The sequence below is a fragment of the Vulpes vulpes genome, chromosome 8 (genome assembly GCF_048418805.1).
Source record: "Vulpes vulpes isolate BD-2025 chromosome 8, VulVul3, whole genome shotgun sequence".
Lineage (NCBI taxonomy): Eukaryota > Metazoa > Chordata > Mammalia > Carnivora > Canidae > Vulpes > Vulpes vulpes.
Genome location: NC_132787.1, coordinates 14468754 through 14483534, shown reverse-complemented (window position 1 = coordinate 14483534; position 14781 = coordinate 14468754). Strand labels below are relative to the sequence as shown.

The 14781-nt window shown below is 42.7% G+C and overlaps 1 protein-coding gene across 1 annotated transcript in view; it reads right to left on the bottom strand.

Annotated features, from left to right (window-relative positions):
• Nucleotides 1-14258, bottom strand: part of CPNE8 (copine 8) — a 214150-nt gene extending 199892 nt beyond the window's left edge. The window contains exon 1 of the mRNA XM_072765596.1: nucleotides 14002-14258. Coding sequence (XP_072621697.1) covers nucleotides 14002-14138 — 137 coding nt within the window. The 5' untranslated portion in view covers nucleotides 14139-14258. The remainder of the gene's footprint in view (nucleotides 1-14001) is intronic.
• Nucleotides 14259-14781: the final 523 nt, after the last annotated feature.

Here is a 14781-nt window from a genome sequence, read left to right as displayed (position 1 = left end):
AAAGGATGGGTAGATTCCCTTATTGGGGTTTTAATGCAGCTGGTGACTTGAAGCCCATGTTCATGGGCCATTCCCAAAAACCTAAGGCCCTTAAGAATTATGCTAAATCTACTCTGTGCTCTATGTAAGGAACAGAAAAGCCTGGATGGCTATTTGTACTCTAAGCCCACCGTTGAGAGCTACTACTCAGAAAAAAAAAAGCTTTCGGGATGCCTGGGTGGCTCAGTGGTTGAGTGTCTGCCTTCAGCTCAGGTCATGATCCTGAGGTCCTGGGATCAAGTCTTAATTCAGACTTCCCACAGCGAGCCTGCTCTCCCCTCTGCCTATGTCTCTGCCTCTCTCTCTCTCTCTGTGTGTGTGTGTGTGTGTGTGTCTCATGAATAAATAAAATCACTTAAAAAAAGCTTTCTTTCAAAATATTACTGCTTATTAACAATGCACCTGGACATCCAAGAGCTTTGATAAAGTGGTACAATGAGACTAATGTGGTTTTCACATCCACTAACACAACACCCACTCTGCAGCCCATAAATCAAAGAGTGATTTTGACTTTCAATAATTATTATTTAAGAAATGCCTTTCATAAGGTGATAGCTGCCATAGACAGTGATTCCTCTGATGGATTTGGGCAGAGGAAACCGAAAACCTCCTTTAACCTCCATTAAAAACATTTGTGATTTATGAAAAGAGGTTAAAGTATTAGCATTAGCTAGAGTTTGAAAGAGGTTGATTCCAACTCTCATGGATGACTTTGAAGGTTTAAAGACTCCAGTGTGGAAGTAACTGCAGATGTGGTGTAAATAGTAACTAGAATTAGAAATGGAGTCTGAAGATGTGACTGAATTGCAGTAATCTCATGATAAAAGTTGAATGGATGAGGAGTTGCTTGTCATGGATGAGCAAAGAAAGTTGCTTCTTGAGATGACTTCTACTCCTAGTAAAGATACTGTGAAGACTCTTAAAATGACAACAAAAGATTTAGAATATTACATAAATTTAGTTGATAAAGCAGTGGCAGGGTTTGAGACGATTGCCTTCAATTTTTAAAGAAGTTCTACTGTGGATAAAATGCTATCAAACAGCAGCACCGACTAGAGAGATATCATTAATGAGGCAAGAGATCACCCACGTGGCAAACTTCACCACTGTCTTATTTTAAGAAATTGTTAGATCCACCCCAATCTTCAGCAACCACCACCCTGATATGATCAGTCAGCAGCCATCAACATCAAGGCAAGACCCTCCACCACCAAAGAGATGACAACTTGCTGAAAACTCAGATGATGGGTGGCATTTTTTAGCAATAAAAAATTCTTAATTAAGATATGTACATTTTGTGAGACATAATGCTATTGCATACTGAATCGACTACAGGATTATAGAAACATAACTTCATTATGTACTGAGAAACCAAAAAAATCTATATGCTCATTTGAATGCAACATTCCCATTATTGCAGTGGTCTGAAACTCAACCTATATCTCTGAGGTATAGGTTCACAGCCAAGGACAGGCACAGAAACTGGGTGGGTTGGGTGGGGGGTAGGGGTTGGGGGAGCCTTTTCTGTCTGAAGGAAAGCACCCACAATGGTGAGATGCCACAGTCTACACAAAAGATTTAGAGATTGGCAAGTACTCCACTTTGGTTGGATCCCAGGTCTGAGATGTGATTGGCAGGGGATGTCCATCCAGGATGAGGGAAGACCCTGAACACCAGGTGAAGGTGCTTGCATTTGATTTTGTGAGGAAAAGAGAAAAATGAAGGAAAATCACTCAAGTCAACCTGTCTTTAGGAAGCTACCTACACAATATGTGAAGAATAGACCAAAAACATGAATCCTGGAGTCATAAAGAGTAGTTCAGAGGATATTTTCATATTCTGGGGGAAAGTACAACTTCCTGAACAGGAAAGCTGGCAGCAGGGATGGAGAAGGATGCAGCAAACATTCTGGAGAGCCGAGGCAAATGCAAAGTTTCAGTGACTGATCAGACCGTGTAAGTAGGCTAAAGGAGGTAACATTAGAAAATGTATAGTAGGGCAGCCCGGGTGGCTCAGCGGTTTAGAAGTGCCTTCAGCCCAGGGCGTGATCCTGGAGACCCAGGATCGAGTCCCACATCAGGCTCCCTGCATGGAGCCTGCTTCTCCCTCTGCCTGTGTCTCTGCCTCTCTCTCTCTCTCTCTCTCTCTCTCTCTCATGAATAAATAAATAAGATCTTAAAAAAAAAAGAAAGAAAATGAATAGTATGCATGTCACCTGGTATTGGGTTACTTTATTTCAAAAGTCAAATATAACATGCTTCCTACAAAACTTACAAACCTTTCCAGGTGCTACTGCAGGCAGCCAGCACTTAGTAACAACTAATCAGGAAACACAAAATCGAATCCATGTGCCATCTCCACTAGAAGCTCTATATTTGCTAAGATTTAAATGATGGGGGGGGGGGGGGTAACATATTACAAAAGCGAATTGGAAGAAAGGCAGAGATATCTATTAATATCAAACATTATTCATTTTCAAGATAAAGAAGGCGAACTATAGATCTCTATTGAAAGGGAAAACTAGAACAGCAGTAGTAGAAGTTGACATCCCTTTGGGAGAATATGAAGTGAAATGAGGACTTTGAAGTAGGAAGTGACTGGCATTAGAAATCGTCTACCTTAATATCCCTGTAAAAACTCAGATACTGAAATTCAAGTCTAAGTTTTCAAACAGGCATTGACAACCACAAGATTTCCTTAAATCTAAGCATGTTTACATTGTATTTCAAGGTCCTACTTCTAATGTCACTAAATTATCAAGCTCTGAGTGACATCCCTGGTCAACTAGATCAGGGACTCAACCTTTCATAGGAAGCTATGCCCAGACAACTGCCAGAATTGTCAAAGGTCACACAGCCAGTGTCAGAAACAGAATGAAAGCTCTCGGGGATTCCCACCATGCTTCACTGACACATTACACAAAAAAGAAAGACGTCACACAAATGACATTCAAATGATAAAATGACCTAAGTGAAACAAAGAAATGAAAACCATTTGATTTACATTGTAAGACAAACCCTGAGTTGAAAATCAATCATCTTTTAGCTAGTATACTTCAAACTTCTCTCCAAAAACAATTTTAAATTCTCACTAATTTAAATTACCAGTTAAGAGAAACATTCACTATCAGCTTAATATTGATTAGGCCTCCTTTTCCCAATGCCTACAAAGAGCTTTTAGGTGAAACCTCTAACATGAAAATCAATTGCAATCAACTTTCTAGCATTCCAGCTTCCACAATTAATTTGAAAGTTGAGATATCCAGATAAGTCAGACAATGAGCTATGCTCAAAACTCTCTCTCTCTCTCTCTCTCTCTCTCTCTGTCATTCTTTGCTTTATAGCTGGGAAACATAAAAACCTATTGAAGACATTAAAGAAGAATGATTGAGCTTTCAATTACCTAGACAACCACAAATAATGTGATATTCCCTTTACAGGAGTACATTTAGATAAAAAAAAAAAAAAAAAGATTTGTAAGAATGCCCACAGCATTATACACTTCAAGAAGACACAATAATGAGGATCTGTGAGCAGTGAGAAACAAAATCCTCAAAATGATTCTAAAACCACTATTAGACTTACTAAGGCTGAGAAATGTGTTGGTTTCAACCAGGTATGACAATTATAATCATACCTAGTTGACTGCACTCTCTGCCAGTTGAGATTATTCCTAATAAAATTAATGTGTCACTTGTTTTATTTAAATATAGAGTATGTGCAGCTAATTAGCAAAGTAGAAAATACTGACCTGTACAAAGTCACATCACAATTCAGTTAGACTACCATGCTGACGTTTTCACTACCTAAATACTTATTTTATTTACGTGGAATTCTAAGGAGCATGTTTGTCACGAAAGGAACCCTGGAATTTATTACTGAAAAGCCAGCAAGTTAAGTGGTGACTTCCTCATTACTAAGAAAGCCGAGGGCTGAAATGACACAGAGCCTGCAGTCAGTTCTCAATTCCAGCAGTAAGTATGAATGTCACATAGTCAATTCAATTAATCTCCCTCTACTTTTCATTTACCTGGTCCGTCACCTTTGTCCGGCATTTAGCTTTCATCTCACCCTGCCTGCTGATTCCTAGTTAAATAGTCCGCTCATTACTTAATTTCCCACAGCTTCATTAGGTAACTCAGCGGCAGAAAAGAGGTAAGAATCAATACCTGGAAATTAAACATCAAATTGTTAGGGCTTATGCCACTCATCTGAACTGTTCTATCCACAGCTTTCCCCACCTGGAGATAGAAAAAGCACAGAAGAATTATGTATTCCTCTTTGTGATGATATTTATGTCACCTGTTCTAATCGTGTTTCTCGATGTTCCCATTTCTCTTCAGTCACCAATACACCGATACCGATAAAAAAGAATCCCACCCTTAAAGCCTAAAAGACATAACTTACAGTAGGATGCCAGAGTATGGCTAGTGGACAGAAGTACATACCTAAGAATTAGGCATACATGGATTGCAAACTCAACCTTGCCAGGCTTAGATGTGGGATTTAGGCCAAATTATTTAAACTCTGGCTGAACCTCAATCTCCTCACCCATAAAATAGGACATAAATCACCTGTTTCAGAGAACTGTTGGGAGGGCTGAGTAAATTAGCACATGTTAAGTGTTTTCCAGGTTGTCTCACATAGATTTAGATTTTGACTTTAATTAAAATACAGAGCGAAGGTCCAGGGCCTTCCTGTGTCTTGACTTCATTAGTACAGCTTATGATTGAATCGTTGTACAGTCTAAGAAATAGAAATACTTCCTGGGGACTGTCACTGATATTTTGTTTCTTTAGAGTTTCACGAGGGTTTTTTTTTTAAGATTTTATTTATTCATTCATGAGAGGCACAGAGAGGCAGGGAGCCTTTGGCAGGTCTCGATCCCAGAACACCGGGATCACGACCTAAGCAAAAGGCAGATGCTCAACCACTGAGCCACCCAAGTGCCCCAGGGTTTCACAAAGTTAACTGACAATTCCCTCAATGTTTGAAGTATTATTCTTTATACAATAAACAATAGACAAAATGTCTCATAATTTGAACAAGAATACCCAAGAGCTAATGTCCCTGGCTGAAGAGGCATTAACATTGATGTCTGTCATTCATTTGAAAACATCAAGGTATTGTGTGTCAGGTCACGAACACTGAGTGCCCTTGAGGCAGGGCACCTTTTAAATACATCTTACTTAGGGCAGCCCCGGTGGCTCAGTGGTTTAGTGTCACCTTCAGTCTGGGATGTGATCCTGGAGTCCCAGGATCGAGTCCCATATCAGGCTTCTCCCTCTGCCTGTGTCTCTGCCCCTCTCTCTCTCTCTCTCTCTCTCTCTCTCTCTGTGTGTGTGTGTGTGTGTGTGTCTCATGAATAAATAAATAAAAACTTAAAAAAAATACATCTTACTTAATGACTGGCAATAAAAGCTTCATCCTCCTTCAGCCGGTGTTCTCATCTACTTGGATGTTTTATCACATGTCCAACATGAAAGAACTGTCTAGATGTCAGTTTGTTGATTTTATTGGTGGATACAAGAATGTGCTAGAACGTGCTTTTATTCTAAAACTTTGTTGTTGGGGCGCCTGGGTGGCTGAGCCAGTTGAGCGTCTGCATTCAGCTCAGGTCATGATCTCAGGGTTCTGGAATAGAGCCCAGAGTCAGTTAGCAGGGAGTCTTCCTCTTCCTCTTCCTCTGCCCCTCCCCTGTTCATGCTTGCTCTTTCTCTCACTCTCTCTCAAATAAATAAAATCTTTAAAAAATAAATAAATAAAATAAAATAAAATAATAAAAAATAAAATAAAATAAAATAAAATAAATAAAATAAAATAAAATAAAATAAAATAAAATAAAATAAAATAAAATAAAATAAACTTTGTTGTTAAACACTACTTCTTATCTGTCAAATCCCATTGGGTCCATGTGACCAATTGGGTGTGTTGGTGGGGGGAGCCATGTAGTAGAATCTGTAGAAACGTCCTATGAATTTCCAAATCCACACTCTTCTTCTGTACCTTCTCCACATGTAGGTACAGGGGCTGCACTATAACGTAACATCTTGAATATGCAGTTTTATGTCACCTTGGATTTCATGTTTCTATGACTCCCCAAATTAATTATAAATTTGTCCAAAATAGAGATATCCTGTATTCTATGTGGCTTATATGCCACCTGGTAATATATTTATAAAAAAAAAAACTGAAACAAAACTAACAGCTATTACGGGCTTTTCTTGGGACAGGCACAATACTGGGCACTTCATAAACTTTATTTCATTTACTTCTCCAATAATCCTATAAATTTGGTTTTTAAGTCATTTCTGTATTACTGATTAGGAAATGAGATTCCAAAAGTTGAAATAAGTTACCCAAAATAACATTCCAAAAAGGGATAAAAATGGGATTTAAAGACATTTGTCTGACTCCTAATTCCATTTTCTTGCCGCTATACTCTGCTGCCCCAAATTCTCATTAATCTTTAAGTGCAACTTCCTCATGGGAATAAAAGTATTTAGAAAGGCACAGCCAGGAGTTTAGACTTGACTCTGCTTATTTAAAGAGGAATAGGAGGAAAACAACCAAAATAAGCTATTACAATCCCCTTGAGAAGATAGCTTATTAATCACTGCAGCTCTAGAAAACTATCCCCAGGAAAAAAAAAAAAACATAGTTGTTGTTAAGTGTTCATGAATAAGAAGGCTCATTAGCATGACTCTGAATAGTTAACTTTTCGAAATAAATTTTGGAAAATAAGAGATAAGTTAAATAAATACAGTATGCCCATAAAATAGACTACTTCACAGACATAGAGGGTTATTTTTCCAAAACCTAATGACATTACATATACATAATTTAAAACAAACAGAAAAGTACAGAAGATAGGGACGCCTGGGTGGTTCAGGGGTTTGAGGGTCTGCCTTTGGCTCAGGGCTGGATCCCAGGGTCCAGGGATTGAGTCCCACATTGGGCTCTCTGCAGGGAGCCTGCTTCTCCCTCTAGCTATGTCTCTGCCTCTCTCTGTGTCTCTCATGAATAAATAAATAAAATCTTTAAAAAAAAACGAAAAGTGCAGAAGATAAATTGTAAAAAAATATAGTATGATTCCTTTATATAATGTGTGTGAGTATACGCGCGCGCGCACACACACACACACACACACACACAAGGGAGGACTATAAATGTGACCTTGTAAATACAAGAGAAATGAACTAAATATTCACAGTTTAATGGAACAGTGGGTGATTTTTATTTTGTATATATATTCATTTGTAATTCTGAGTGCTTAACTAAAACGAAAAGTAGTATTTTCACTCCTATAGATATATTAACTTACTTGACACTCAAAACAAATACAAGACATAGGGGCTGTTGTTCTCCCACTTTACAGATGAGGAAATTGAGGAACAGAGAGATTAAGTGACTTTCCAAGGCTTCACTACTAGTAGTGGTTGAACTGGTCTAGTTCCACACCCATGCTCTTCAAGACTAAGTAAAACTGGCTCTAATAAGCAAATATTATTATTATAAAACAGGGCAACAACTGAATAAAACCCCTTTGAGAGGAACTGTTTTTCTTCCTTGCTCTGAGTAAACACAAATTAGAAAGGCAGGCTTCTGCCTAATGTTATGCCACAAAAATCACCTAAAAGAGCACATCCGTTTACACCCTCTCTCAGGGCCTTGCTTTGTGAATTGCTTCTAGACTCACATTCTTTATATCCCAGGGCTGTTTTAGAACAACACAGGCCTCAAATGCTAAAAAACACAGAGCAGACCACACTATTGGTGGAACAACAGCATGAGTAATGCTTTCGTCTTACCTGAGCAACTCTCAGATTGAGACTTTAAGCTTTAAGTCCAGAAGTGCCCTAGTACAAATATTCCTGAAAGGCTGGGGCTAAGACAGACTCAAATGGCTGAAAAAGTACCGCAGGTTCACTACAGTTTTGAACCACAAGACCTCGGGAATGACAGAGCCAGAAGAATAGGCCAATAGGTCATGCCACACTTGGTCCTCAGTTTACCTATTATTAACATGATAACAGGCATCCTAGTTTCCCAAGCTTATAGCAACAATATAATTTTTCAGTTAACAGCATCATTTGAAACCTATTTACACACTAACTCCAACTTCTTGTCTTTTTTAAAGAAGGGTAGAGAGGTAGCTGGGTGGCTCAGTAGTTGAGTGTCTGCCTTTGGCCCAGGGCGTGATCCTGGGATCTTGGGATCAAGTCCCTCATCAGGCTCCCCACAGGGAGCCTGCTTCTCCCTCTGCCTATGTCTCTGCCCCTCTCTCTGTGGCTCTCATGAATAAATAAATAACATCTTAAAAAAAAAAACAACAACTAAAAAGTAGATTACATCTAAGAGATAAACCATCAGGGACTGGGGTGGAAACCCCAATTGCTGTATTTGAGCTCTTTCATTTTTTCACCATAGATAATCAGAACAGTGAATGCATCTGCTTCAAACTGGGCCAATCCCCGCCGGACCAAGCAGATTCTCTCTCTCTCTTGCAATACCCATTTGCTTTCCCAGGTGGTCTGGAACTGGAACTGTAACATGTAAACTGGCAAAGTATATGCCACCAGCGGATGGAGAAACAGAAAAAAAAAAAAAAAAAGTCTTCAAGGTAAGAGAGAATAAGGAAGCGGAAAGAAAAGTGAAAAGGAGAAGGCAAAGAGCATATAGAACTTCAGTTATCGTCCTGTTTCATTCACAATAATACAAGCTGTCACAACTTTTCATGGATTATGAAACCAGACAGCCTCACTTATTCCAAAAAGAGAAGCAAGACCACAACTGTGCTGACCTTGACACTGTCATTTCTAACAGTGAGAGTCCAAGAGGAGCAAGCTTTTTCCTTTGTATAATCTTTTACAAAAAGCCTATCAACAGTAATGTGTATGCAAGCAATATATGCTTAACAATGAGCTCTCCAAAAAAATGCTGAAAGCATAGATGTGTGTGTTCATGTGTGAATAATTTGTTATAAATTTTACTGACATCAAGGATGTGTTGCTGAGCACACAACTTCTGGATAATAATAGTACATATTTTTACTGTAAATTCCATAGAGCCAATTGATGCCCACAGAATGTCTTAAGTGCAGACAACAACAAAACAAGCCCTGATTTTTAGTGTTTTTTGCCAGTTTCCATGGTGTAAATATTCCCACCACGGCCAACTTCCATCTACCAATGTGACTTCACTGAACAGGAATTGAAGGGATGAGCAGTAGAACATGACTGCATAATATTGTCACCTTACTGATTAAAAAGACGGAGCACAGATGACAATAAAGATAATATAATATGATTATATTAATATAGATAATATAGATATTAGTAAAATGTAGTAAAATAATTAGGAAGTGACAACTTTTGAGTATGTTTTAACTTTGTTTTAAAAAGTAATGTATCGGGATCCCTGGGTGGCGCAGCGGTTTGGCGCCTGCCTTTGGCCCAGGGCGCGATCCTGGAGACCCGGGATCGAATCCCACGTCAGGCTCCCGGTGCATGGAGCCTGCTTCTCCCTCTGCCTGTGTCTCTGCCTCTCTCTCTCTCTCTGTGACTATCATAAATAAATAAAAAATAAAAAAAATAAAAAAAAATAAAAAGTAATGTATCAAAAAAAAGTAATGTATCTAGTAAATTGAACACCAATAAAAATTAATTTAAAAAAAAGGTAATGTATCTAAATTTAGGTTTATATAATTTAATTTTTAATAATTGCTTTATTTAACAACCGGTGTGCAAATTCCAGTCTCAAGCTCATTTAGGACAGCTCCAGCACACCCCTGAAAAGTATTTCCTAATACCTGAGGAAGGCAGGTATTGCTAGTTCAGATTGAGTAACTAGTCAGTCATTTCCTCATTAAACAGGTAACCAGTTTAATGTGTATTATCAGCACATGATAAATTTGTTAAAAGTCCAGATTCTTGGGTCCCAGTCCCAGAGATTTTGAGAGCAGATCTAGTATGGGGACCTAGAGGTCTGTGTATTTTAATAGGCAAGCAACCCTCCCCATGCCAGATGATTTATTCAGCATCCAGCATTTGTTGACTGCATATTCTGTGCCAGGCTCAGAAAACATGGACATGAAAGAAACAAAACTTGCCCTCAAGGTGAAATCAGAGACCAAGAATTATAATCTAACTATAATACTGGTACAAACGAGCTGTTTTGGAAAAACAAAATCCACTTTGGGAGAAAGAGAAATGTTTGACTTGAGTCTTGAAGAAGCAGCACAAACTAATAAAAAAGACAAGGGGGAAGGGAGGAAGGGGTGGTTCAGGGCAGAGACTGGCACGTGTGTAGCGCCACAGGAAAAGAAGATTCAGTCCACTGGGATGGCAACACATGCTTTGGGACTGTACCACTTACTTGTGTTTTGCAGCCACATTTATCTGTCATCAGTCTTAGCATATAAAGAACATGTTAGACCATGTTCAGTCACAGTGTTCATGTGAGGAGTGGTGGTAAATTAGGCAAGAGTCATGGCCAGGTCAGGCGGGACTTTACAGAATGTCCAGCACAAAGTAGCTCCCATTGTGTGTTCTTCCTTCAATGTGAGTGTTTAAAGTTGCTTTTACCACCTTTATAAGATTACTGCTGTGAAAGGATTTACATGTGATGACTAACCTACAAAATCTAGAAATACAGAATGCTCTCACAGCTTTTTTCAATGGAGAAACTACATTCTCAATCAGAGAAAATGACCAGGATAATGTGTTAGAAATAGTTCCCCAAACCAAAGTTCCAGGGAAATGGGTGATTACTACATATTATTTTTCCCATTGGTCTTACCTCATTCTAATTAACTTGTCTTCAGAATATAATGAGAATGTTGTAAATGTTATTTTATTTCCTCAAGTTGTACCATCTCAGCTACTGGCATTTTAATTAGGTAACCCAATTAACTTAAAAAAAAATCGATGAATTAACATAACGAAGAAAAATGAATGCTAGGAGAACGAAACGATGGGTTGAGGGGAAGTCGTAGAGTAGGAGCTTGTCTCTACATAAACAGCTAGAAAAGTGGATTTGTCACCCTAACACACCAAGCCTGTAGCCACCTCCATGTCATACTGTCTCTTCCCTATTGCAAACCATGCCCATCCATCCTGCCTCCCCTCAAGCCCCATCTCCTCTTTGTGGTACATTCTAAGCACCCCACTGCACAGTGATTCTCAGTGCATGAACCTCAACTTTGGATTCAGTCCTACATAATCACGTGTTAGGTAATAACTCATCTCTCAACCACACTTCACATTTTCAGAGAACTTCTCTTGCATTTGTCATGGAGCATGGCTTAATGCTAGGCATATAAAAGACATTAAACACTTGGTGAGTGAATAGACTAAATGATCTCCATGAATTATATTTAGGTTCAAGCTTCAATTGTTGATTTTCTCGCCTCTCCCAAAATGAAGATGAAAACGTCATAAAGATTTTTAAAGGTCTCAGATTGGGGACAATGAAAGGAGGTTATCAAAAGGGATTCTATTCCTGATTGCTTTTTAAGTGTCAGCAAATCATCAGAGGTCTCTAACATAGAAAGGCAAGGGAATTCCTCATTCTGCTTGCCCACAGTAAGACAGGGGGGGCCTACAATGAAGCCTTGTTGCTAACTGAAATGTTCCCTAAAACATCCTAGAATATAAACTCTTTATCCTCCTCAAAGAAGAAAGAGAGAACAGGCTTCCCAAGGCTGACTCTGTCCCTGTCTTCTTTACCAACTTACTAAAGTACGAAAGAGAAGGACTATTTTCAGAATTCCCACCTGAAGCATATATAATACATTTATTCCATAAATACTATGTCCAAATCACAATAGCTAACATTTCTTAACACTTTGTGTCCTACAATTGTGTGAGCACTTTTCAGACATCTTCGTATTAAACTCTGCTATCATTCTATATGAGATAAATACCATAATTTTCCTCATTTTGGAGAAGAGGAAGCTCAGCGTAAGTACAAACTCCAAGGTAACACAGAGCCAGAATCTGTAACTGGGCCCCTCACGCCAAAGCCCAAAGGACATCATCTATGTTTACAAGATTCAATTCCCAGCAACGTAAGTACTCTAAGTACTTGGGTTCTATTTCAGGACTTTATTTTTCTTAATTCGGAAAATTAAAAGTCAAAAAACAAGACAACAAATCAATGGTATGAAGAAAAGGCTAAAACAAGGGAATGTCCCGAGTCCAAGATATCAAGTTAAAACAAACTGGCTTAAAGCCAATTAACTACAAGATTCCTAGCACACTCGGCAAGCACGCGGGCGTGCACACACACACACACACACACACACACACACAAAAGTGGTTAAATGTGGATCCCATTGGTAGAAAGACCAGGGAAGGCATAATTGATCCCCATCAGTCCTAAAGAGCTTTTGGGAAATTCAGATTTAATTTGTAACATTTTTATATTCATTCCAGGAACACGCCACATGGCATTCAAGCTTTGCAGCATGTTCAGCAGAGGAGAAGAACTCTAGAAAATGCTTTTATTGTAGGACTTTGGCCATGCAGTATGTGTGGATAGTAAGGACCTCCCTTGAGCATCCAAAGGCAGCTTCAGAGAATAGAAAAAGGCCTAGAAATTAGTGTCTGCAGAGAGTTTTCCATATAGCTTCACCTGTTCAATTGACAGGAAGAAATCTCAGGCAGCCCTTAAGGCAATGAACACGGGTAAGGCAAGAGCTCAGGCTTAGCTATCCTTATCAGCACTGTTTCCACAGTTTGAGGTCAGCCTTAAGGGGAAGCAAGCGATCAGAGGACACGGTTTCAGGGATAGCTGAAGGCTGTCCCCTAATTAACACCTCTGCTGAGGTTGTCGGTGCTTGAATTTCCACACACACACAAAAAAGAAAATTCCATTCCTTAGGCTGTAGACTCCGTCTTCTGAAAATGCAAAAATCGAATCCAACTGGGGTGACAGCATTGTCAGTTTCGGGGTTTCTTTACATCCAAGATTCCCCAGGTTCGTTTCTTTCAGGGCACATTTTGCTAAGGAAAGGAATGGGGGCAGGGTGGCAATTCGGGGCACTGAGCGCGATCTTGGAGCAAGAGAGAAGAGAGTTCTCCGCTGGGACAGATCCAAGTATGCAAACAAGGGAGTGGACTCAGAGTCGGTATCATGCAAATTCTCCCTCTCCCGTGGCCCTTATCCATTTAGTATGGTCCGCCCATCTCCTTTTCAAAATCTTCCGCGATATAGCAATTATGCTGCCTTCTTTACTGGAAAACTGACCCAAACAACGTGAGGCAAAGGGGTTGAAATTTACAGACCTCGGGCGGACTGTCAGTTCTCATAAGCGCTCAGACTGGGGCTACTCGCAGGCAGAAAAGTCGTGACTTCCCAGATTTTGGGGGTCAGGCACGCAGTCGCCTGCAAAGAGGGCTGGAGCCGAAAGCTCTACCTATCAGAGGGAAGGCGAGAAGCCCGGAAGGGTGGAGGGAGGAGGGAAGGCCAGCTGGAGGGCTCCAGGAAGTGGGTGGGGAGGAGGCTGGCGGGTGCGAGCGGACGGCGGCAACCCCGGGCTTGCACGCGCGGGGCGGAGGGAGTCCCGGGCCGCCGCGCGCCGCGCGCACCAGCGCCTTGGGCAGCGCTGGCCCCTTGGATTCCCGCCGTCGCCCAACCGCACAGCTCGGGGTTGGGGACGCAACACGGGCTTGCAAAGTGGGCGGCGGCCGGGGTTCCCGCCGCTGAGTCACAGCCCAGCCAGCAACTTTTGCAGCGTTTCCCAGAAAGAAAATGCAAAGTCTGGGCTCCGAGGCGCAGCAGCCGCCCCGTGCCCCCGGAGCTGGGGGCGCCCCCAACGGCTTCCCGGTCGCCTCGCAACTCCGCGCGCCGGCAAAGCCTCGGGGTCGCCCGAGCGTTCGCCCCCCACCCCCACCCCCACCCCACCCCCCCCGGGGCGCCCGGGCGAGCGGGAGGAGGGACGCGAGCGCGGCGCGCTCACCTGCAGGACACGGACACCTCCACGCGCGTGGCGGGGATGGCGGCGCTCAGCTGGTGCAGGTCCCCGAGGCCCGCAGCGCTGGTGTAGCGGCTGTCCATCGCGGCCCGGGGCGCCGCCGACCCGTCCGGCGCCCACATCCAGAGCCCGGGGACTGAGGGATCCGAGCCCAGCGCCCGACAGACGGGGCTGGGGCTCGGGGTGGAGGCGGAGGAAGGAGGGCGGAGGCAGCTCGCGGGGAGGGGAGGGGACGGGAGGGGAGGGGAGGGGAGGGCGGGGGAGCCGCGAGCCAGTCCCGGCCCAGGCCGAGGCTGCGGGGAAGTGGCGCGCGGGGCTCCCCGCTTCCCTGCCCCCTCCCTCTCCCTCTCCCCCTCCCCCGCCGGCGGGCGGCAGCCCCGGGGGGGGCCACTTGGTGCAGCCTCCCAGGCCCTGGGGCCGGGCTCCGAGGAGCCTGCGGGTCTCCAGGCGGCCCCACCGTCTAGGACAGCCGGGCTCTGCGCGCCGCTAGGGGTATTTTTTGGGGGGGTGGGGGGGGTGTCTCCGCCTCTACACACCCCCTCCCGCCCCCAGGGCCTCGACTCCCCTCCTCCTGTCAATCAGGTGTGGACGGGAATGTCACGCAGCTCGCCCGCCCCGGCTGGAAGCTGGAGGTGTGGGCGCCTCCGCGTGTTCCTGAGCCCCGCGTGGCAGGTGCACCCCTCGTCGCCCCGCTGGTCCCCACCGCAGCCCGCGGAGCGGCCTCCCACCTTGCCCTCGGGCAGGTGAGCCGGGCTGGGGGGCGGG